The 24362-nt window shown below is 29.3% G+C and overlaps 1 protein-coding gene across 1 annotated transcript in view; it reads right to left on the reverse strand.

Annotated features, from left to right (window-relative positions):
• Positions 1–212: 212 nt before the first annotated feature.
• The window catches only part of LOC107449307 (satellite-binding protein 1 Dp1), a gene marked incomplete at its 5' end in the record, with an annotated part of 46557 nt that continues 22407 nt past the window's right edge, over positions 213–24362 (reverse strand). The window contains 11 exon segments of the mRNA XM_043044465.2: positions 213–1246; positions 7224–7442; positions 10998–11219; positions 13147–13386; positions 13473–13591; positions 15372–15510; positions 17314–17532; positions 18527–18661; positions 20024–20329; positions 21487–21618; positions 23044–23244. Of these exon segments, the coding sequence (XP_042900399.1) occupies positions 1010–1246; positions 7224–7442; positions 10998–11219; positions 13147–13386; positions 13473–13591; positions 15372–15510; positions 17314–17532; positions 18527–18661; positions 20024–20329; positions 21487–21618; positions 23044–23244 (2169 nt within the window). The 3' untranslated portion in view covers positions 213–1009.

A 24362-nucleotide genomic window follows, 5' to 3' on the forward strand; every position in this document is an offset into this window, starting at 1 on the left:
AGGTTTTGGCTTGGATCAGCAAGAGAAAAGGAATATTTTCCTTCGGTCTAATGTGTTAGTCCTACAGTTAAGAGAAGCTACCCTTCCTGAAATGTGCTATTCTTGTTTTCATAGCAGCAGCTGGCCTCAGATTTCGCGGGGGGAAATTCTTAACATAGACAAACTATAGGTTGGCAGATATGTCAAAAACCAAATCAAAACAAAAGCCACAGTACTGGAAAGAGTTCTTTTATTTCATTTTTTTTTATATAATACAATATTGAAGGAATATACAAAGAATTTATCTGGTAATAATAAACTGCAGAATCGAGTAAGACTCAATTTTGCAGAATATAACAACCCCAGGCGCTACACCTCAAAATAAAACTTGATATGCAGAAATTTCATTTCCGATCTTATCTATTGCTCAGCAATCAAATCATATGTCCCCCCCATTTCTTTATGTTACAAAATTATACATTTATAGCACCTTATCACACTGAATTAAATCAGATAATCACCACTAGAATGCAGCACAGTTCAAAATAAAAGATAATTTAACAATACTCAACTTTTTATATATTATATTTTTTTCCGCTTTGTTTTTCACTAAAAAAGTTTCAAAGTTCTTATTGCTTTACAAACAAATTGTTCAAATTGCAGTGGTTCCATGTAATCGGTTTAAAAAGATTTTTTTCTTCTTCCATACATGTTATTTTACACATGAAAATATTTAATAAAAATAAATCTACATAAACAATTACACGTTTGGCTTTTTTCACTGAAGGTAAAAACCTACCCATGGTATAACAGCTAAAAAAATATTGTAACCATCACCCCCAAGCATTTCCGAATTGCAGAAATTCATTTATTTATTTTGTTTTTATGGTCCTTTAGGAGGACTTTTTTGGAGAGAGAGGTTGTGGCACTAGGAGATTCAAAACTCTAATGCAAAAGTCCTAAACTTTTATAATATGCCGACAAGAAGTTTGAAGGACAATTGCAAGAAAAATAAATCTTTTTTCTTTTTTTAACGGCGTGAGGGACCCCAGGCAACGGGCTTGGGTGGCACATCTCCCCCTGTACCGAAGGACGGGAACTCTTGAGTGTTGGTGGTGTCGGGAGCTGCACTCTTCTTGTCCCAGGGGGCACCTTTTACTACAAATCCTTTGTCATTGTAATGACCTTCATCGGAGTCATGGGTCCCATTACGACTAGGAGGGTGCGTGTATTGGCGCATCAGGTCCCTTTCCTTCATATCTTGAACCTGAAACACAAGAAAACATTAGAAATTGACATAGATAAAAAATTAGCAAAAGAAACATTTCTGAAAAATAAGTCATAATAAAAATTTTGGTTCGAAAATGAAGTAACAATAACAGGGCTGGAATTAAGGACGAAATTGCCTCTAAAATTAAGGGCAATTTAAGGATGCTGATTCTCTAATGGGAGCAATTTGTAATACCAAGATGGATTTTCCAGTTATACAATTGGTAATAGTTAGTAGGAGTTAGTAGTAATAGTTAGTAGTTCCTTCACTTAAGTGAAAAAAGAAACATTAAAAAAATTAAAAAAAAAAAACAATCCTGCAAATGCTGCAAGCTCATGGGCGCCTGACAGAAAGAGACAAAAAGAGGGAGATTGAAACTAACATGGCAAAGATGCATTAAGGAAGATGTTAGAGCAGGTTTAACTGGATGGGAAGAATTGTGTAGCCTGGCCAAAGACAGGAGGGTGTGGAGAAAAAGATTCTCTGCCTCATGTGCCAGTTCAGCACGAAGAGGATAAGTAAGTACACAATTTTTTTTACACAAAAAAAGACAATCTAAATATGGAAAATCGTTAAGCAGTAAGTTACAAATAACAAGGATTCTCTAGTGAAAAACAAGAGTATGATATAGTGATGAGGAGGGAGTAGAGATATAAGAGCTTTTTAAATATTTCTCCCACATCGAATGCTTTTATGTCACCAAACCAAGAATAACTGTCTCCAATACTGGAAGTAGATTAATATTGTACTTGAAGCACTATGAAGACTGTTGTTCATTTTGTTATTTACTTCGTTTCACGGCATGCAACGTAATTTTTGAATTTGATATTTCTTTTCATCTTTTTTAGAAAAATATTTTCTCTTCTAGTTAACTTCAACAAAAATTTGGAGGAAAAAAAAAATCACAAAAATTTTAGGACATTTATTGAAATGTTTAATAATTAAGGATATTTAAGGACATTTAGCCTTTTTTTTTTAAGGCAGGGGTGATTGTGAGACCAAGTCAAAATTCCGGAAAATTTCTTGAGTAATAATAAAAAAAATTTTAAAAAAAAACCAGTTTAAATGGAAAAAATTTAAACAAGTTTTTTTCCCCTTTTTCTCAATCTTTCTTAGTTACTTAATATATGTGTAAAATTGTACCCGTACTTATACCATTTACACATTCCTATGATAACCTGGAGAAGTAATTGAAACTTACAAATATGTTTATGATAACTATTTACCGATAAAAAATTAATATTAATCTTGAATATAAAGCTTATAAAGTATCTGTCTCTCCCTTACAAACAAATAAAATAAACTGTTTTTTTAAGTTCCACCTTTCAAAATTTGATTACCGGAAACTTTAGTGATCAATGATTTTTTGAAACGTCTGCACCTTCGATCTCCGGAAACTTCCGGATCAAGGTTAGCGAAGAATCGGGAAATCCGGATTTTTTCCGGAGCACAATCAGCCCTGTTAAGGACAACTGAGCCCTGTAATAAACACAAAAAGACATTTAAAACAGGTTAAAAATGAAGTGATTGATAAAAAATAAAATGAACACAGTGAACATTATAAATTTATATGAAGGAAAAAGAAGCACTTCTTTAGACCCCCCTCCCCCCAAGTTTATACCTACTAAGGTGGACTAATTCAAGAGAACAGACGATGTCTATTATGATTCGGCTGTTGAAGGCAGAACGGCTCATGTCATATATCACATCGTAGGGCGTGAAGGGAGCAAGACCATAACATACATGTGATTATGATATTGAAGGGATTAAAAATTAATGATTGTTTCACATTAGTAATTATAAAATTTTACAATTAATGCAACCAAGCATTTATTTCAATCAACAGTCTTTTTATGTTAAATTTTCAACACAGTATCTTTACTTTGATATGTTAAAAAATAAATAATTTAACTTATTTACAGGGTTCCCACTCTTTTAACAAAGCAAAAATTAAGGACTTTTAAGCACTTTTTTTGAAAAATTAAGGACTTTAAAAATAGTATGATTGTTTATCATCGAATATGAATGCACCACAAGTGACAGCATTAATTATTTACCTTTCTTAAAAAGAAAATCAATAAATAAAGAAAATAATAAACAAATTTTTTAATGTAAGTACTGAAAAATTGTATTAATTAACAGGGCTCATCAAATTAGGACCAGACAATTTTTGAAAACCCGGGTCGAGTTTTTTAAAAATATTTTCAGATTGTTAACCTTCCGTTAGTCGCGCGCACCTCACAGGTGCATCCCTACTGCACTTCCACCTCCTTTGCCGTCAATAGATTTTTCCGGGGGTCGAGCCTAATGTTATGTTCCTAACTTTGGATTACTCAAATGTCTTTGTAAAACCGACCTTAGAACATGTCGATGGAGAGTTGGAATCGCTCAAATCACCCCTCTGGCGCAGCGCGACCATTGACGCAAGTATTATGGATATCATATTTTTATGAATTAAATATATATATTTTATCTCATTTTCTGTCCTTCTCAACGTAGCAGGTATAAATGGTCAAGTTATATACACAGAAAATGGTTACGGAGTAAAAAACCGCAGAACCTTCTTGCGTCAGTTGGCTGAACATCTTGTGATGGAGGAAGAGATCCGAGGCGAGAGCAAGAAAAATTTATCTTCGGTACTTCGCTAAATAAGTTTTTTGATATTTGTCTCTCTAAAGAGTCTTAAATTGGTAGCAATTAACTATTTAAACTAGACTAAATTTCATTTGGCTTTCAAAAAATCAGAAACACCTCATAGGTGCAACGCGACTAACCATGTCGGAAACAAGTGCGCGACTAACGGAAGTTTAAGGGTTAAAGACATCTATAAAACTAATCCATCCTCCATTTTTAACAATTTAATTGAATTGTAAAATTAGGATTTATAATCTTTAATTTTTTTTTGTAGTTTTAAAAAAAAGCAAATAAAGAAATTTGAGAAAAAATTATTACAAATTTCACTATTGGACATGCTTCACACATTCAGCTGTGGGCCAATCTTGCTAAATATTCAGTTACACCAAAAAAAATTCTTCTATTAATAAAATGTTTCATTTATAAGGGTATATATTAAGTGAATTAATACAAAGAATTAGAGTTATGCATGAAAGTAGTTTTCTTAACTGTGTTAACTTAAATTAGGCCCTATTTCAAGTAAAAACAGACCATACTAATATCTAAGCACCTTAAATCATTCCACTTTTTTTTCATTAAGCGGATAAGAAAATTTTTTGAGCCATTGTACCAAATATTTCTATGAAAATTTTTATAGAATAAAAATACAATTATATTCGAGAAGAGTTATAATTTTCAAACCAATATGTTTAGTCGTTCTTGGTGTAACATAAATAAAAGAGTCTAAAACAATTTTTTAAAGGTATCAACACATCTCTATGGCCCTTGCCTGTAGCCCCCTCACACATATCCCTTCTTGTCTCTCTAAAATGCCCAACTCTTGATGCATGGTTTTATTCTCGGTCATAAAAGAACAATTTTTTTGTTATAAAAAATTGAACTTAAAAATTTTCTCTATCAACTATAGTGACCCAGTGGCAGAATTTTTTTCAGGCTTTCTGTGACAAACTTTCATAGCACTCGCATTCTTCTGCGAGATACTTTTAATTATAACAATTACTTATTTAAAGAAACAGAAAAACTGTATTTACAAAAGAAAGTATAGAATAAAAATATTTATAAGTTCTTTTAATTATAAATGCATTTCTTTTTTAATTATAAATGCATTTCAAATATTATAGGCGATATTCTCGCTTTTTGTAAGACTAATTATTATAATACACACTAATTATTTCCTCTTTCGAATTCTGTAAATCCATTACATAAATTAAAATTCGTAAATAAATTAAACAATAATTAATTAAAATTCGTATATAAATTCAAAATCTTAAAACCTGTGGCAGTAAAACCTAAAATAAGGATCGACGAAAAAATCATGCAAATAGGACTCTTTAAAAAAGAAAAGCTCAAATAAGTGTTTCTATGTTATAATAAATAATACCGCATTAAAAATATCGGATTTTAAACTTTGTGGAAATCGATAGCAACCACTGCCAAAAAATCGATATAAAAAACAATTCAATCATTACGTCAAAAAGTAAATGCGCTATTCGAATTTCCCATAATGTCTAAAATATAACTGAACATTTAAAAACCGCAATAAAATCAATATTAATAACTGCTGAAAATACAATCAAACACCACATAGTTTTATGATACTATTGGCGTAAATTGAGTGTGTCAAAAAGTGATTATTTAAATGCGTGATTCCAATATCATTTGCCAAAATTATATCAACTGAGAAATATTGGAATTTTAAAAACCACCTGAAAATCAAAAGCACTAGCTAAAACTACTGAAAACTAGAAAAAACAATAAAATCGTCACGTTAAAAGTAAGTAATCAAACGAACGATTTAAGTAACAGAAAAACTGTATTTACAAAAGAAAGTATAGAATAAAAATATTTAAAATGATAGACGTAATCAAACGAGCGATTTAAATTAACTGTGTAATAATATTTTATTTAAAGTAAAACGAATTTTTTTTTTAAGAAAAGGGATAATTTGCAGTAATTACTGTCGAATAAACAATTGAAACACCATATGGATTAACGATCATATCGGCACAAACTGAGTGTAACAAAGAGTAATTTCTCGAATGCGAGATTTAAATTTTATATCTTATAATATCGTTTTTTTTTTTTTTAAATCAAGAAAATATCAACAGTAATAACTGAGCAATGTAAGATTTTAGGATTTTAAAACGAAGTTAAAATTCATAGCAATAATTGCAACAAAAAAACAAATAATAATAATTAAAATAAAAATTATCAACACACTACATAAATTTGCACTGGAATCGGCGCGAGTTGTGAGAGCCGATTCCGTAAGACACAAATGTACGATTAAAATTTTTCATGCGCGTTAGACGATATTTGATTAATAAATTTTAATTTGATTAATAAATTTCAATATTAAATCCATTTCATTTAGACAAAATTTAAAAAGAAAGCGACAAATGTGCCGCAATGACTGATTAATTTGTTTACTACAAATCTGAATTTGTTTCCTCCGTTTTATTAAAATGTAAAACATGGGTTCTTTCAGGAAAAGAAGAAAAAAAAATGAAAGAAAGAACATCATTACTACAGCGAACTAATTTTTCTGGTTTAATGTTGCAAATTTCAAACGAGGATAGAAAAATCCCGATTATCCCCCCCCCTCCGATGCATAAGAAAGGCATCTTTAAAAAAAAAAAAAATTTTGCAGAAAAGGGGAAAAAAAAGAAACTTCTTTTAAAAAGTCTGAAGAAAGGAAAATCAAAAACTTTCCCTTCCATACAAAAAATCTGTCTGTAAAAACTTTGTAAAGTTCTGGGACAAAGTTGCCGTGTCACAGCAATTCTGTTACAGGGTATAGTAAGGCTGAAAAATTATGGACTTTTAAGGACCTTATACCAAAATTAAGCACTATTAAGGGCCCTTAATTTCCAAAATAAAAATTAAGCAGTTTTTAAGGACTTTTAAGGACCGTGGGAACCCTGATTTACCAAAGAAATATGGAAATATTACTACAATTTTGTAAAGATTTATATTGTACAATACAATTATAAACATTAAATTTTTCTCTTAAGAGAAAAAATTGCCTACAAATTCATTGGATAAAGATAACATATTTTTGATATAGGGTACATAAAAATTCAAATTTAGCATTTTTGATTTTAGGACAAAACAGTGTAGTCGCATACAGATTGAGATATCTTATTTTAATCAATGTATTTAATCCAGTATCAAGTTTGTAATTAATACAATTTTATTTAAAAATATATATATTTTTTTAAAGATTTTTAGAATATTACAAAAGTAAATTAATAAAAATGAAATTTCAGAAAATTAATGGGTACTATTATAATTCAGACAAGGGCATGAATAGAATAATGGAGCATATATGAAAACTTACATATTCTTCCTCCAAATTCAAAAGATAATCCTTAGCATCCAAAACATCGTCTTCATCTCCTTGGATAACGACCACGTCTGGATCTGGATCATTTTGTCTGGGAAATCTGATGTCCACTTTATATTGATCCATTATTTTCAATACGTTTCGACCACGACTTCCAATAATGCGGGAATGAATGCGAGCATCGATTTTAACTTCCTCCTTGTACATATCTTCCTACAAAGGAAAAAAAATATATAAATACAATTTTTACTTAATTTTTTTAAAAAAAAATCTTACTTACGTAATGTGTTGTATTTTTGCAACTCATATATATACATTTTAATTATACACACACGGTTGCCACTCAAATCTGGAAAAAAAATTCCTGATGTTTTCTCTGTACATATTTATTATACCCAATGTATAAAAAGGAAACAGCGATTACTGTGTTCTTTTGAGAGCTATATTGGGCTAACCATACTAGTCTTAATTGCAAGAAAAACTTAGAGGGAAAAAGGAACAGCTGAACATACTTAAATAATGCTATAGTAAATGAAATAGTTTAGTATAGTTGGAATAACATCCTTAAATATCTCATAGATCATGTTTTGAGTGGCCACCCTTTTTTAAAAGACAAAAATTAGAAACGAAATTCCCTTTATATTCCCAGTTTGTAAAGAAAAAGAAAAAAAAATCTAAATTTCCCGCATTTTCCCTGTTAATTTTAAATTCCCTGTATTTTTCAGGTTCTCAATGGAGTAGCAACCCTGCCACCTGCAGTCTCTGAGTCATCATCGGACGAATAGCCCAGTAAAATGACAGGAGAAGAGAAAGCACAAAAGTTAGCATTCACACAGTTGTCATTAAAAAACTAAAGAATAAAGGACAGTTCTTGAGGTAAACGTCTACATAACTCTGTTGGCACGCAGGACAACCTGTTAAATTTTTGACCCCAATTCTATATAAGTGTTTGTGCGAGTAGTCATGTCCAGTAAGCAAAAAAACTAACAGACTGCGAAAAGGAATATTATTACGCATGATATTCCACTTCTTTTACACCGCTGCATCATTTTGTCGTAAATTAATTATGCAGAGGAGAATCAAATTGAAAAATACAAGATCTAGCCTTGGACTTTAGAAAATCACTATTTCAAAAACTCAACATTCCTTTAATAGTTGTTTAAAGAAGTTTAATTTTTTATCTTTAGAAGAGACACTAATACGTAAAATTTTTACATCTAAAAAATTTGTTATAAAATATTTTCTTTTTAATACTTTCTTTCTAAAGTTAATGACTACTTTCACACATATACATGAGGGGAATTCAAATGAAACCCGGTCACTAGTGTAAAGTAACGGTAACAATTTTATTAACCCACAAATGTAGTTATACACAGTACACACTCATAAATATTTACCAAAACTGTTGGCACATTTATCCGATCACGCAACTAGTCGGTCGATTCCATCTGTGAAGAAGCTAGTAGGCTGCCGTCGGATCCAGGCTTGGACCAGTCACACACGTCGTTGTCCACTGTGACTTGATGTCCGCGAATAGCTTGTTTTAGAGGTCCAAAAACATGAAAGTCACACAGTTAAAGTTCAGGATTGTACGGTGGATGTTCTAGCGTATCTTGTTCTCCATCACTCCTTGTTGTTCCTGCTTAATCAACTGCATGTTCCGCAGTGAACGATAACTTGCGTGACCACCTTCTCTTTGGCGTGCAATCACGCGCTATGCAATGTCAAACATTCCGCATGGGTCAGTATCTCTACCAATAGATGGTGCCGCCATACATGCAGTAATGTGGTGCCCCATTACGCCTAATGCAAAGTTAGAAGCACTGACCAGGTTTCATTTGAATGACCCTCATAAATATATTCTATGCTGGTTGCTAACACTTCTACCATTAGACAACCAGTTGTCCAATGAAATAGAAATAAGAGTTAACCTGCATAATGTTATTTATAATAAACATTTAAATTAAAAGAAGTTCTTGAGTTAATCACAATCTATATCACACTGGCAGCAAAGGGTGTTACTAGCACCAAACTCTACTTTAGTTGAGCCAACACCTCCTAGAAGAAAGGTCTCAGCACGGATCAATTTAGTAGTCCGACGCTACGAACATAAACTGCACAGTGTATACAAAACAAGAAAGATGTCACTATGTTCGGGCTCCTAAGCTGCGCAGTTGTGGTAAATATATAATATGTCATTACATTCGAACTACTAAAGGGACAAATTTCTTGTTTACAGTAATTCCTGCTTAGGCCTTTTTCTAAGTGGTATTGATTGGACATCATCCATATCACACTGGTGGCACAGATGGTCATCGGCATAAAACTCTGCTCCTATCTGATGCTAATGTTTTTGCAGGTAAGAAGTCCTGTCTAATTGTCATATAAGAGCAACTTGCTGATTTACTTATATTCGACAATAGCGAATGTGTTTTTTTGAGAAACAGAATACAAACAAAATAGTTGTGCTATATTTCTTAAGCTCTTGCACAACTGCAAAAAGTACATCAACATTTTAAGTTGTCAAAAACCTATTTTTACTTTTTCGTGACCTGCTTACAGTAACAATGGATTTAATTATGGACAATGTCTAATTTATTAAAGTTTTAATTAGCATAAAGCATAACTAAGTCCATTTACTTAAAAGTACAGTAAAACCTTGTTATTCCAAGAAATTTGAACTAATAGAAAATTTAGATAATCCAGATCATAGAGGTAGCTATTTTTTTTAAAATACATTTTCATAAAAAGTGCCAGCACTTTAATTTAGACAATCATTTAATATATGTTTTCATACCAAATAGGTATAAAGATATTTTATTTTTAAATTCATTTCCAGAATTACCCAAAGAGAGGTACACCTCCACTCCTTTTTAGAATAAATTTTACTTCTTTTAAGTTTAAAGTATCTAATTATGAAATGCTAATTTCCATTAATTTATGTTCCTTGACAAGCTTCATAGGACTTTCTACCAATTTCACTCACACTACAATACTATATCTTTCTTGAACAGATAAATCATTCTTTTTTGAAAGACAGGATATTTAAATTAATCTTTAGGAATAGGAAAAGATGACTGAAATTAAGAAAATAAAAATTTTCAATTTTCTTTTGTTGCTCATCTTTAAATTAGATTTACGAAAAGAGTATAGAATTAGCTTTCTAAATATCTCACAGCCCTGTGGAATATCTCCATCGGTAAATAATAACTTAAATATGGATAGAAACAATCGAATAATTAGAAAAACTTACAAAGTAACTCTAGCATGTAACTAAGTCAACATAAAAATTTTTGATCAATGCATTGGCCCTTCCTTAAAATTATAAATTTTTATTAAGAGAAAAAAATTAGAAATAGTAGAAAGAAAAGGATTAAACATGACAGGCTTTCAGGACCTACCTTGGAAATGGGTAGGTCTCAGAATTTTTACACAAAACAGCTAATTTTAAATATTAGTAATAAATTTTTTTAATGACAAATTTCTTAAAAATGAAATTTTAGTTGACTTGCAATTTGATCTTATATAGCTTTTTCTATTTAGATCAATTTATTCACATAAAATAATTTAAATTTAGCTATACCAGACCAACAGTATAAGCCGTGCATGTCGTAGCTGAATAAGAGTTTGTCATTGAAATTTTTTTGGGGGGTTCTTTAGAATCTATTTTTGTCCTGGGGTGTAGTACTTCAGATAACTGAAGTTTTATTGTAAGGTATTTTAGAACATTATTTAGAAACTTTATCCAAAGTCTGGGTATACACGTACCTGCTCCTTAACCAATTTCAAGATAGCATCTCTCGCTGCTTCAGCATCTTTTTCATATCCAGTGACAGTGATCACTTTGTCACTAGCCCCTTCTCTTTCTGGGAAGTTGATGTTAACGTTGAATTCTTTTCTAATCTTTGTAATCACAGCTCCATTCCTACCAATTATTTTGGGGTGGTATTGTGGATCAACTTCAAAAGATAACTGGAAGCTTCTCAGAAGCTGAAACATAAAAATGTAAATAATTAGTCAAACTTCATTCTGAACAAAATTATTTTACTGCAACATAATGTAATTCCCAAGTGAATGATAACAAAGAAAATAAACATTTATTTAAATCTTCAATTCTAATAATATTTTTATCACTCATGTATTTAAAGAAGTTTAATAATGAAGGCATCGATCAGAAGAAATAATAAATTATAAATTAATGTAATTTATGTTTTACAAAAAAAGAAAAAAGACAGCAATAAAATCTTTTGAACGGGGTATCTGCTTCATTTTAGATTTTCAAATTCATGACTTTCCATGATTAATTCCAAGAATTTTTCATGACTTAACGTAGTTACTATTTTCTCGGACAAAAGCACAATAAATTAAAAAAAGCATTATAATTACATTCATTGAAATGATAGGTATAACCAAAACTGTTATACTCTGCATCTTCATATTTATAGATTTTAAAATTAAAAAACAAAGTAAAGAAAGAGTTAAAGAAATAAAATAGCTGAAAAAAATACAAAAGCAAAAAAATTTTTCTTCATTTTTTCTGCAGAATTTTTTTTACATCGGAAAGGAAAGAAAATGCTAGACTTTTCTGTTCTCATTTTGTAATAAAAAAATTAGCCAATGACTGGCTTGCTTCAGCTAGAATTTTAAATTGATAAAATAAAAAAATAAAGAACAAAAATTCTGCAATCAGAAGTTTAAAAGGTAATTCTCTCTAGAAATGTTTTTTTCGTTTTTTGAAAGAACACCATAATTTTTAACGAACACGGATAAAAAACATTTTATATTTTAATCAAATATGACTGTGAGTGGGGACTTTGTTACAAATTCAGACATTCAGAACACCATGGAATTCGGGGGAGGTAAATTCCATTTTAAAAATTAGATTTTTCGGCGACCTAAATCCATGACTTTTCATGATTTTTTTTTTTTAAAGTTAAAATCATGACATTTCATGAAAAATTTTGTTCAATATTGAAATTCATGACTTTCCAGGTGAACGGATACTCTGTTTTAACCAATATAGCGTTACAAATAGACCATGTTGCAGGCTTATAATCTAGTTCAGAAGAGCCATTACCAGAGATCCTTTCACCATTGGACCTAAAACTTTTTGAATAATTATGTTAGATTCTAGTCTGGAATGTAAAATTGACAACACTAAAAAAACAGTAGCATCTTCTTAGGAAGCAGGAACACTTTCAGATCATTTTCTAAAAGAGGGTGCATCTCTGAAGGGTTAAATAATCTGATGCGAGTCCCAGTGGCTCAGGGGATAAAGCACTATCTCCAATTAAGGTGACCCAGGTTTGAATCCAAAGGAATAGCTGGAATTCTTCGACCGGCTCACAACATTCACAGTGCTGATGTTAAATATCCTTGGTGGTCGATAGATCATTAGTTAGAATCTCCTTGCCGTTAGGCTAAAAGTGTGATGTTCTATTGGTTTTCCTCCTCATGTAATGCAAATGCAGGTTAATTCCATTTTAAAGTCCTCCACGAAGACTGTTTTGTTTCAATGCTTGACCCAAGAAGAGTTTCCTTGTCATCTGAGTTAGGTAAGGTTCAAAGCTAGAAGTCTATTATGTTGAATATTGATACTCATAATCCCAAAAAGGAGACTGGCTGTTCAATACCTTTTATAAAATAATCTGAGGTATTTGCCATACTGAAATTTGACACATAGAAAATTAGACTCGGCAATTTTTGCAAATGGGATCAATATAACTATTAAGAGTAGGTTCAAAAATTATTATACAACACAAATTTGAAGCTAGCACTTTCATAAGCTAATTTGTAAGTTTTTTTTATTAAAAAAAGGTTAGAGTAAAGTTTAGTTGTACGTTAAAATAAGCGAAAAAATAGTATTAAGAAGATAAATAAAAATTACTGTTTAGCCAAAATAAAAATATGCTCTTACCCTATCTTGTTTCTCCAGTTCTAACTGTTCAATTCTCTCCTTCAGAGCCACTTTCGTCTTCTGAACATTGGCGGGGGGACCCTTGATGGTTATGGTGTCAGAATGGTCATTCTGAGGTGGAATGATGATGTTAACGTCGTACATGTCCATCATACTTCGAACATCTTTTCCTTTCTGCCCAATAATGAAACGATGAAGATCATATGGCACTTCTATTTCTTCAGTGGTGGGAACAAGATCCTAACAATATTTAATCGAGAATTGAAGCAAAATATATTATCAATTGCAATTATTTAAGAAAACATTGATAAATGAGGAAAACTTACCAACAAAGCTTGGCAAGCTTTTTCACAATTTTCTTTCTTTCCTTTTATGATAATTATATTCTGCTTGTTTGATTCAGAATCAGAATGATAGTCGCCATTGACAGCTGGTTTCTCAGAATCTAATAAGTGAAAAGGTCGAGGAATTATTAGCATTAAAACTATAAGTGGCAGAAAAAGTTTCATTCTAAAAAATAATCAATTTTAGTTTGATTAATAAGACAAATCAATTACAAAAAAGCTGAAGATTGAATTTAAAGCAGTTAAAGATTAAAGCTATTTAGAAATATTCAAAATAGACTAAGGCAAAGTCACATGGGATCAAAATTAGGGAAAATGGTAAATTTGGTTAAATTTATTTAAGTGTGCGAAAATCTGAGGCAATCTAATAAACTTTTTCCTTAAAAAAAAAAGGGACATTTTTACACCAAATTGCCAATTAGTATTGCTTTTGAAGTTCCTAGAGTTTAGAATATATAACAACACAATACACAGAATCAAATGAAGAAAAAAAAAGGTTCTTAAAACTGCTTGCCTGAACATCTCGAAAACTTGATTGATTGTCATTACATTAGACTTCGAGGTTGAGCAGCTATAAAAAGTGAGGCACATTGACCAGAGGTCTATTGTACACAAACCCTAAAAAATGATTAGGGTTATAGCTGAAACAAAGTTCAGCAAACATCACACAGGAATGTATATTTCAGACCTTAATGCAATGTTGCCCTAAATGCTCAAATCTTTGAGCAGAATAGACCTCACAATCACATAGTATATGTCGTAAAGTCTCCTAAAGATGACAACCTCGACAAAGAGAATCAGATTAAACACCCATTATAAAGAGGTGCATCCTGAGGGAGCAGTGTTCAGTGAGAAGACCAACGATCTTCCTCAAACTGTTCCTGTTTAGCTTAAGAAGCTTTTTTTGACGCACACTTGGGCAATCACGATTTAGCTCTTTAGCTTATCTCTGACAATCAGAGTTGCTCCATTGCTCAGGGGCAATTTTGCCACAGATCTTGAATATAGATGCCCTGAATGATGTGGAAAAGATTCCCAAAGATCCTCAATCCCAGTATTATCCAAAAAATTTTTTAGACAGTAATGTCACTCCCACCCTCTTAATTTTCGAGGAGTCAAATTTAAAAAAAATCAAGGAGTGAACCTCAAAACAAAGATTAAATTTGTTGTAAATTACCACCCTGTTGAACATATTTCATAATGGACACATTATTTATGTAAAGTCCTCTAAAATTTATTGATTGAATGCTTAACATTGACAGCTGTTGTAATACACAAGTGTAACAATCTGACACAGAAAACAATCTAACACTAAATAAAACTAAAATAAAGATAGAATCTTGAATAAAAAACACTTAATGATTTTTAGAAAGTTAGGTAACGTTTCTACTTGAAAATGCCCAGATCAAATTTGAAATGTTTATTTTATATGAAATTTTATTTTACCAAACAAGCAACAAAAAAAAAAAAAAAAAAAAAAAAAAAAAAAAAAAAAAAAAAAANAAAAAAAAAAAAAACAGTCCAAGCAGCATTAGTCAATTTTTTGTACTAAAATAAAGTTTGTTTTCAAAACATTCGACAGAATTGCTTTTCTATAAGAAAAAGGAAAGAATATCTCCACTCTACTCTTAAGATGAAAACAAATTAAATTTTTCAATCAGTCATTGAACCGCATCATCAGAACAGCTTGGAGCGGGCTCCAAATATTCTATGTCACGGGACTCACCCTAATTAGAAAAATATATTTTGTAGTCTTATTATAAATCATAATAAAAACTGCATGATAGTAAATATGTGAAGGAATCATTGTATGACACTCTTTTAATAAATATGACACTCTTTTAAAGAATATAAATTTTAATATTGGAATAATTTTATTACCATCATTTCTCTCACGATCAGGGAACTTAATGGTAACATCAAAATCTTTCTGAATATTCTGAACTTTTATTCCTCTAGCTCCCAGAACTGTACGATGATGTTCTTGTAAAATTTCACATTCCATGGTGACTCTGGAATCCTAATAATTAATATTTAAATTAAAACAGGTTAAAGTTTATAGATTATTATAACAAAATAAGAAATTTATTTTTTATCACAAGCTTCATAGCTGCCAACATGGATAGGAAAAAATGCAATAGATTTTACAAAATATAAATTTCATGATAATTGTTGCAAATGTACTAAATATTTTATACATAGGGAATTTTATAATCATCAAAATAGAAATACTGCAATATTTTCCAGTTATGATTTCATGTTAAACATACTTGAAATGTTTTGTATTAGGTTTATTCATAATTTCGAATATTAATAGGCATTTAATTCATCGAGGATAGTTAAAAGATTTCTTTAATTAATTAAAGGAGAATTCTGAATGAAAATAAACTGAACATTTTAGAACAAAAAAAAATTTTGAACTGATTTCTATAAATGAGGCTAGCTTCATTATGTATAAGTAATACTTATTTAAATATTCAAGCAAGCAATAATCTGTACAAAAATTGGATTTCAATAAGGATTTTTTAGGAAACTTACTCAATTTTAGGGAATTCTCTAAAATGTACAAAAACCAGGAGAATTTTAGTTAAACCAGTGGACCAGTAGTCTACTAGAAAATCCAGTAGAGTTGGCAGCTATGATGCTTGCATTTTTTTAATAGAATTACATGAATAAATTTTACTTATAAGATTCTTCTTTTGCAAAAATTTCAATTTTAACAAACTGATTAAGAAAGAAAAAATTTCTTAAATTTTCAAAAACTTCAAAATAGAAAGATTAAGTTACGAACAGTGTAAAATTATTGTACGTAGTTCGAGAAAAACATATAAACTTAAGTAGGTAAAATATTAGCTATTTAAAATCTGACAACCAAGCATTTATTACAAAAAAGAAAAAGAGGAAATAGTTGCATTAAAAAGATCTGATTTTAAAGCGATGCCGATTTGTTCTGCTTTTTGGTAAAGCTTTTTTCAGCAATAGCAAAACTTATGTTCAAATGTATGATTCTTAGTTTAAGTTTGCGTATTTTTGTTCTACCAATACAAATTCAACTAATACTTTATACAACTAATTCAAAAGCCTACACAAAACATCTTTTTTCCAACTATCACCAACAGAACAAAATTATTCAATTTCTGCAGGGTTAATTTTTAGGTCACTAAAACTTAATAATTTTTTTCTGCTGAAAGCTGAGCAATTCGTATTCCAGTTTCTGTCCTTTAATGTTTTTAAAGACAAATTCCAGAAGAATGTTTTAAATGTTATCACTTTTCAACAAACACAAAATTTGGGAAGGAGGGAAAAAAATATTCTTGTAGTGAACTTTTAGAGAAAAAATTAAAATACAATGCAATCAAAATAAGAGCCATTAAAATTCTTATAATAAACTAAAATTTAACATTAAAAAAAAAAAAGTTACAACCCAAAATTCTAAAATTTTCAATTTGCCTATCATAATAAAATTATAACCATGAACTAAACTTAGAGGTAGGATGTGGTTGATTTCCAGACAATCAGCTTTTATTAGGTTTATAATAAAAAAACAATACTTGGAATATATATATTAACAACTTTATGAAATCTTATTTGTAAACAGGAGTTAAAAAATAAACTTAAAAAAATCCACCTCCACAAACTATTCTGACTTTTAAAATAAAACTAAGTGATTTCTGCACAAATTTGTGTCACTAACACTTAATAACTTAAAACTAAAACACTTAATAAGTTAGTTAAATGTGTAAAAAAGTCAAAACTCAGATGATACTCCAGCAGATTAGAGTTTCAAAATTAAATAAAGCACATAAAATTAACACATAATTACCAAATCTTGAACGATTTCCAGCAATTTTGCTTTGGCTCCTTCGATATAATCTTTAGCTCCTTTTAGAGAGACTTCATCACTATCTGAACCAATCTTGGGGAAGCTCACGCTAACACCACCAAATTCATCGGCAATTTGTTTCAATACCTCACCACGTCTTGCAACAAAATGCCGGTGATGTTTTGGATCAATACGGACTTTATCTTCAGTTGTATTTTTCTAAAATATTAAATAATTTAGTAACTAGTTTTCAATTATTGTTTGACAAAGGATATTATTACAAATTCTTTAATTACTTAAAACTATTTCAATTAAGTTTCAAGTCACTGTTCAATAATTCACACTCAAGACATTGTCATTAATTCACACACATTTAGAATTAAAATTTTAATCAAAGCTTTACAAAAAAGAGCTTATATTAATTCAAACAGACTCATTCAAAATAATTAAGTTTAAACCAGAAACTAAGACCATATATTCTGTTATAAATAACGCAAAATATTAAGTGATTACAAAATGAAATATAAATATCTACAGAAAAGTAAAACTTATAAATACTAGAAAAAGCTTTTGCTTTTACACACGCCCACTAACTAAAATGGAATTTTCCATAGTATAAGAAAATATTTCAAGTAGTGAAAGTGATCATGTATTCATATTTTATTCAATAATATAAATTCATTCATCGCTTTAAGCAAATAATTTAAACAGATATATAAAAAGGTCAGAGAGACAAATTGTCATGTGTTTAGTTACATAAAAATCCACTAGTTTAGAAAAATTCAGATTTAGTTTACCATCCTTGGACTAAATATTAGGCTTAAGGTATGGTATTTTAAGCACTGCAGTAGATAGGATTAATAAGTAAATAAGTAACTAATTACAATCCTAAAAAATGTATCGTTATGCAGAAAAAATTATCCAAAATTGTATTACTTTAATTACATTTTAAATATTCATTTGTATTCAATATTTTAATAAAATTAAAATATTACATTATATGAATGTGCTATATTAAGCAAACTATTTAATGAAAAATTTATTAAGACATTAAAAAAAAAGACATTTTTTAAAAAAGAATATTTAATAAAAGAAAGATATTTAAAAAAAAAACTAAATTTCTAATATTGAATCTTACATTGGATATTCTAAATAAATGAACTAATTGATTCAAAATATTTATATTTAAAATTGGAAGAAAAACAATAAGTACCAATTCAGAAATGATATTTTCCAATTCCTTCTTAGCAGCATCAACCTCTTCTTTCCTACCAATGATATGGATGACATCTCTGTCCTCATCGCTTTCACTTGGGAAAATAATTCTAGCCCCAGTTTTATCGCGAACCTAACAAGAAAATCGAACAGTTAATTCAGTGAATAATAAGAAAAAGTTATGTGAAATTACATAACTAAATTTTAAGAACAATGATAGCTATAAATCGCACTTTCAATAAGAGACAACTTAAGAGATTGAATTCTAGAAAATATTAATTTTCTGATAAAACACTAAGCAATTACCCACACGTAAAACTTTGATCAGCTGAGAACCAATAATTTACTATAATCCTCATCTATCTACATGCATAAAGTAAATTTAGTTTAGTGCATCATCTAGATATTCTTATCCAGCAAAATTTTAAAATATACTTTTTTCTTGCTTTTTAATTTTAGTCTCAACTATTTAAGTTGGCTACTATTCACAAAATTCATATTAACTATCCATACATTTGGTTAAGTAATTAGACTTGGAAAACTGTTAATTCTGCATTACGATAGTTTTACTCTCCACTTTTATCACAGGATGCTTTCAACATCTCAAAAACCTTATGTCACAAAAAAAAAAAATTTCTTCCTTAGCATTAAATATTCTTTTATTGTTAATTTTAATTCCTATGTTGAATTTTTTCAAAACCTTATGTCAAATTTTTCTCTAAAAAGAAAATTTATTTTTTTAGAAAAATCACTATGTAAATTTATTTTGAATTATTTAAATATTATTTAATGCATAATTACTTTCATCTTGCGTTTAAAAATTACAGTATACTCTCGATATCTCGAAAACTTTGCTATGTCAAAAAAATACTTTCCCCCCTTGGCATAACAATCCACCTAATGTCAATTTTGAATTCCCATGTCAAAAAGTTTCTTCTCAAAACCTTATGCCAAATTTTTCTTGAAACAGAAAATGATTTTTTTCGAAAAAATCAATGTAAATTTATTGTAAACCAATTCTTTTCTATTTTATTCATAATTATTTTTGTCTTACATTTAAAAATAAAATATTGTTGTAATAGGACTTACAGTCAACTACCAATACAAACATTTATGAGTAGTTATTCTCATGCATCATGATTATTTTTTAGAGTAATATTTTAGAAAACATTTTTTCTACTTTTTAGAACATATTTAGTTCTGAAATTGTTACTTTGAAATATTTTTAGCATCCCTTCAACTTTGAGATATCTAGAGTATATTGTATATAATTATATGGCAACAAACAGTTAGTCGATAAAATGTTTTGTTCCTGCTATGAAAATATTTCCATTAGAAAATTTTGAACAAACTAAAAAGTTTCACTTTTAAATTTAATGGCCTAAATTAGCTCAATAATTTTCTATGGAGAAAAAAAAATTAATAAAACACAGAAACAGAAAACGTTTTTTTGACTTCAGTTATAAACAAATAAAATCAAAAGTATAAATTCTACCTTTTTAATATTGACACCACTTTTTCCAATTAAAAACTTGTGATGTTTCGGATCAGCTTTTACTTCAGCTGTGTGGCTGGTTAGCTGTTTTTCATTAGAAAGTTCAAGCAGAAGCTTCTTGGCTTTCTCAACATCATCTTTTGGACCACGAATAGACACTTTATCACTGCCAGTACCGCCAGTAGGGAATTTTATTGTAACACCTCCACAGTCCTCAGTTATAGAACGGATGAGTCTGCCCTTTGTACCGATTATGGAATTATGCAATTTTGCTGGAATCATTATTTCTTTAGTAATCACTTGATCCTACAATCAATATATACACTTGTATTAATAATGCTTTACAAAGTATTAATGCTAAAGAACTCAAAAAAAGAGTTAAAACAAGCAAATTACTATTAATGCACTAGATCTATAGCATAAGAAGCAATCAAAGGCATTTTTAAATTTAAAAAAATGCATTTAAAAACTATAAGAACTACCAAGATAGAAAGGAAAATACAGTTTAACCTCACTAATGCGAAATCGCTTAACCCGAAATATCGCTTTACCTTAAACAAATGTTTGGTCTTCTGAGTCAGCAATCAATTGTTGTATTTTACATGTTTAACATGAAATTTTCAAGCTGATTATCGCTTAACATTGAAAGGAAACTGGACACAGATAATAAGCATGTGAATAAAATTCCAATCATACATTTTAAGAAATGCTACTTCTATTTTCCTCCTTTGTTAGAAGTAGCAGATGGGCAAATAAATAAAATGGTTAAAATAATAGTTTAATAATGTAGATAAATCTTTAAGCTTATTTTCATAAGATTATTGCTTGCATACGTTAATGTAGTACATAACATGCATTAACAGCACGGAATTAATTGTTTTCATGATCTATCGGATGAGACGAAATTCGGTTAACACAAAATAATTCTGATAGTCCCACCGATTTTGCGTTAACGAGGTTAGACTGTAACAGCAGATTTTACGAAATATATATGTTGCATAATCAAAAAAATTATTATTAGAAACTTACATTTTAAATTGACGAAAATATTTCCGATCAGGACGGTAATAATCTTTTATGAAAAAAATCCACCGATTTCCCCCTGAATGTTTCAAAGCATGTAGCTTAAATTTTGTTAAAATAATAAAATTTCTTGATAAAAATGTAAATTAGAATTCGAAATAATACCGTAACTCTCAAGAGAGCATAGATAAATTTTTTATTTTTTAACCCAGGTGATTAGAAATTCATATTTAATTAATGTTCGAACATTTTTGAAGAAAAAAAACACAACAAACAATTAAACCGCAGTATATTAACATTGATTAAAAAATTAATGATTGGAAAAATTAGCACTACTAAACCTAATAGAATAATATTTATTTACAAAGAAAATGAACATTTTTAATACCAAACTACCTTAAAAAGTGTATAAACAATCCATATTTAAAGTTATATCTTACCAATTCTTCTTGTATTGCTAATATCTTATCTCTTGCTATAAGGACATCTTCCTTTTTACCCCTTATGGTTATCACATCAGAATCTGCCCCTTCAGCTGGAAGATCAATTCTTGTATTGGTATCATCCCTAATCTGTAACAAATTAGAATTATGACTACATATTTAAAAAAAAAAAGCATACTTATGATTACATATTAAAAAGGAGCACAAACACAGCAGATAAAATTTTCAAACATTTTTTTGTAGTGATTACAAATTACCCTCAAAATGCAGTCACAATTTGATATGCTTATGCTAAAAAAATAAATAAAAAAATACTGATAATTTTTAAAAAATTGCTTAGAAAAATAATATACTTATTTTATTTTATAACTGGCATTGATCAGCTGATCCAATTGAGGGTTTAAGCCCATGCAGCAGAGATAAGTATTAATTACGTGAAAATAACGTTAAAATGCCACAGTTTAGAGCAAAAAAAAAACGTTTTATTTCCGTTTCGAGTGGTAGTCTCGAATTAGGTAAAAAAGCGTTTATATTAGGGCTGTTTTTAACGTAAAAATGACGGATTTTTGCCGTTATTTTGACTAAGGTGAATTTCGTAACCAATTTTTAACGTATTTTTTACGTTTTTTTCACCAAACTATTTACGTATATTTTTGGTTCTATAAATTCGTTATTTTCACCAAGAATATTTACGTGTTTTTAACGCTTATTTTTATTAAAATAACGTACATTTTACGTTATTTTAACCAAAATACAAACGTATTTTATCCATACTATTTACGTATTATTAACGCTTATTTTGAGCTTTATTTACGCATTATTAACGCTTATATATCAATATTTTTAACGCTTATTTTGAGCTAGGTGAATTGATAAATTTTTCGCGAAAATTTAACTAAATTAATTTCAATTTATCGTAATTTTAACCGAATTGTTAACAATAGCATATTTTAAGTTTTTTTTTTTTNCGGTTAGCCTGACTGCAAGGGAACTAACCCATGATTCGTCCACCACAGAGCACATTTTACATCAGCACTGTGGTCGGTACCAGAAGGGTGCAAAATTCATATCAACCGGACATTCATTCGAACCCCATTCACCTCATTCGATGGCAAAGGCTCTAACCCCTGAGTCACTACAATTCATGGGAAATTATTAAGAGATATCTAGTTCCAGTTTATATGAGTAAATTTATTTTTTAATACCATTTATGTCTTCTTTTTTTCAACTTTTAACCTATGCCTTATTAAAAAGGAAAATTTATTTTTAAGAAATACTAGAGAACAATCAAACATTGGTAATTTTGATGAATGTCTAAAACTTTTAATTTCCTAAAAGAAATAATGTACACTTGAATTATAGAGCAAAATACCTTCAGCTGGCGAACTTGCGTAAGATTTGCACCAATCCCACTTGAAAAATTAATTGCATTTGCACTTAAGTTTTTTGCTTATGTTAAAAATAAGCGTTAGAAATAATTACAAATCAGTAAGTTTTTGTTGAGCACTTTTTTTTGGAAAAGTAGATTTGTTACTTGTAACAATATAAATTTACCTTTTTGATGTTAGCACCTCCTTTTCCAATAATAAACTTATGATTTTGTTTATAAATAGGAATATCAACGCTAAAATTAGTGAGTTTCATTTCTTCGTTTAATTGATGGAGATATTTGTAACATCCATTAACATCAGCTTTAGGCCCTCGAATGGATACTTTGTCACTCTTTAAACCAGGTTCTGGAAATGTTATATTAACCTGAAAACAAAATTGTACAAACTCAATTTTGAACGAAAACAAAACACTCAATTGTTTACAAAATTTCTCATGATCAACACCTTTAAAATATTTTTCAATTTCTAGCTATATAAAATAATTAATTTATTCTCAGTAAGTTATTTCAAATTATAATTATAGTAAGAAATATTATTGTAAAAAAAGGAAAAGTTGCACAAGGAAGAGTAATTCGCAAAAATGTAATAGAAATAAAATGAAATCACTCTATTATATCTTTACACCATATTCTAACACTATTTTAGCTGCAATTGATTACATCGCAGAAGTACAACAGCAGTAAATAATTACAATAAACTGATTTAAAAAATTGGCAGATACAACTTTAATGTAAATAAAGCAATTCAAAGTAAATTTTGATTAGATATTTCAGTTTTCAATGTCTCTAAATTATTAAAGTTTCAAAATATAAAAAGATTTTCAGATATTAATGAGTCAATTTTTTACAAAGGGTACGCAGCCAGATTTTTCAACAAAAAATGAGCATTTTTTAAGCACTCAAAAAATATTCTTAACCACTTTCCAAAAAGAAAAAATCATAATTAGGATATGTGCAGTGATAAAAAAAAAATTCCATTGTTTAAAGTTCTTAATTCATAAACATAAAATCAACAAAATTCAAAAATCATTTCAAAAACTTTACATAATCACAATAAAATAACTAGTCTTGGATAAATATTGATGAAAAAATCTTTTTTTTTTTACCTGCAATTTATAAATACAATTGAAAAGCCCTCCAAAAAATCTCTTTTAAGATAGAAAATTAAGCACTTTTTACAAACTCCGAAAAAAAAGCATCTTTAAGGGCTTTTAAGATATGTAAATAAAAATAAGCACTTTTTAAAAATGCTACGCATTCTGTGTTACATGTTTTATTATTCCTCGAAAAAAATTAGAAGTTTAACTACCTCACTATTAGTGGTGAAGATGAAACAAAAGATTTCATTTAAGCTTGATTTCTCTTAACACTTGACTCAACTTTATTAAACTCTAATTGAGAGCTAAAATTAAAAACTATTCAATACACTACGACATTTTTATTTCCTTTCTGACATTAGTATTTTTTTTTGTGACTTGTTAAT

Source organism: Parasteatoda tepidariorum, chromosome 2 (assembly GCF_043381705.1).
Source record: "Parasteatoda tepidariorum isolate YZ-2023 chromosome 2, CAS_Ptep_4.0, whole genome shotgun sequence".
Lineage (NCBI taxonomy): Eukaryota > Metazoa > Arthropoda > Arachnida > Araneae > Theridiidae > Parasteatoda > Parasteatoda tepidariorum.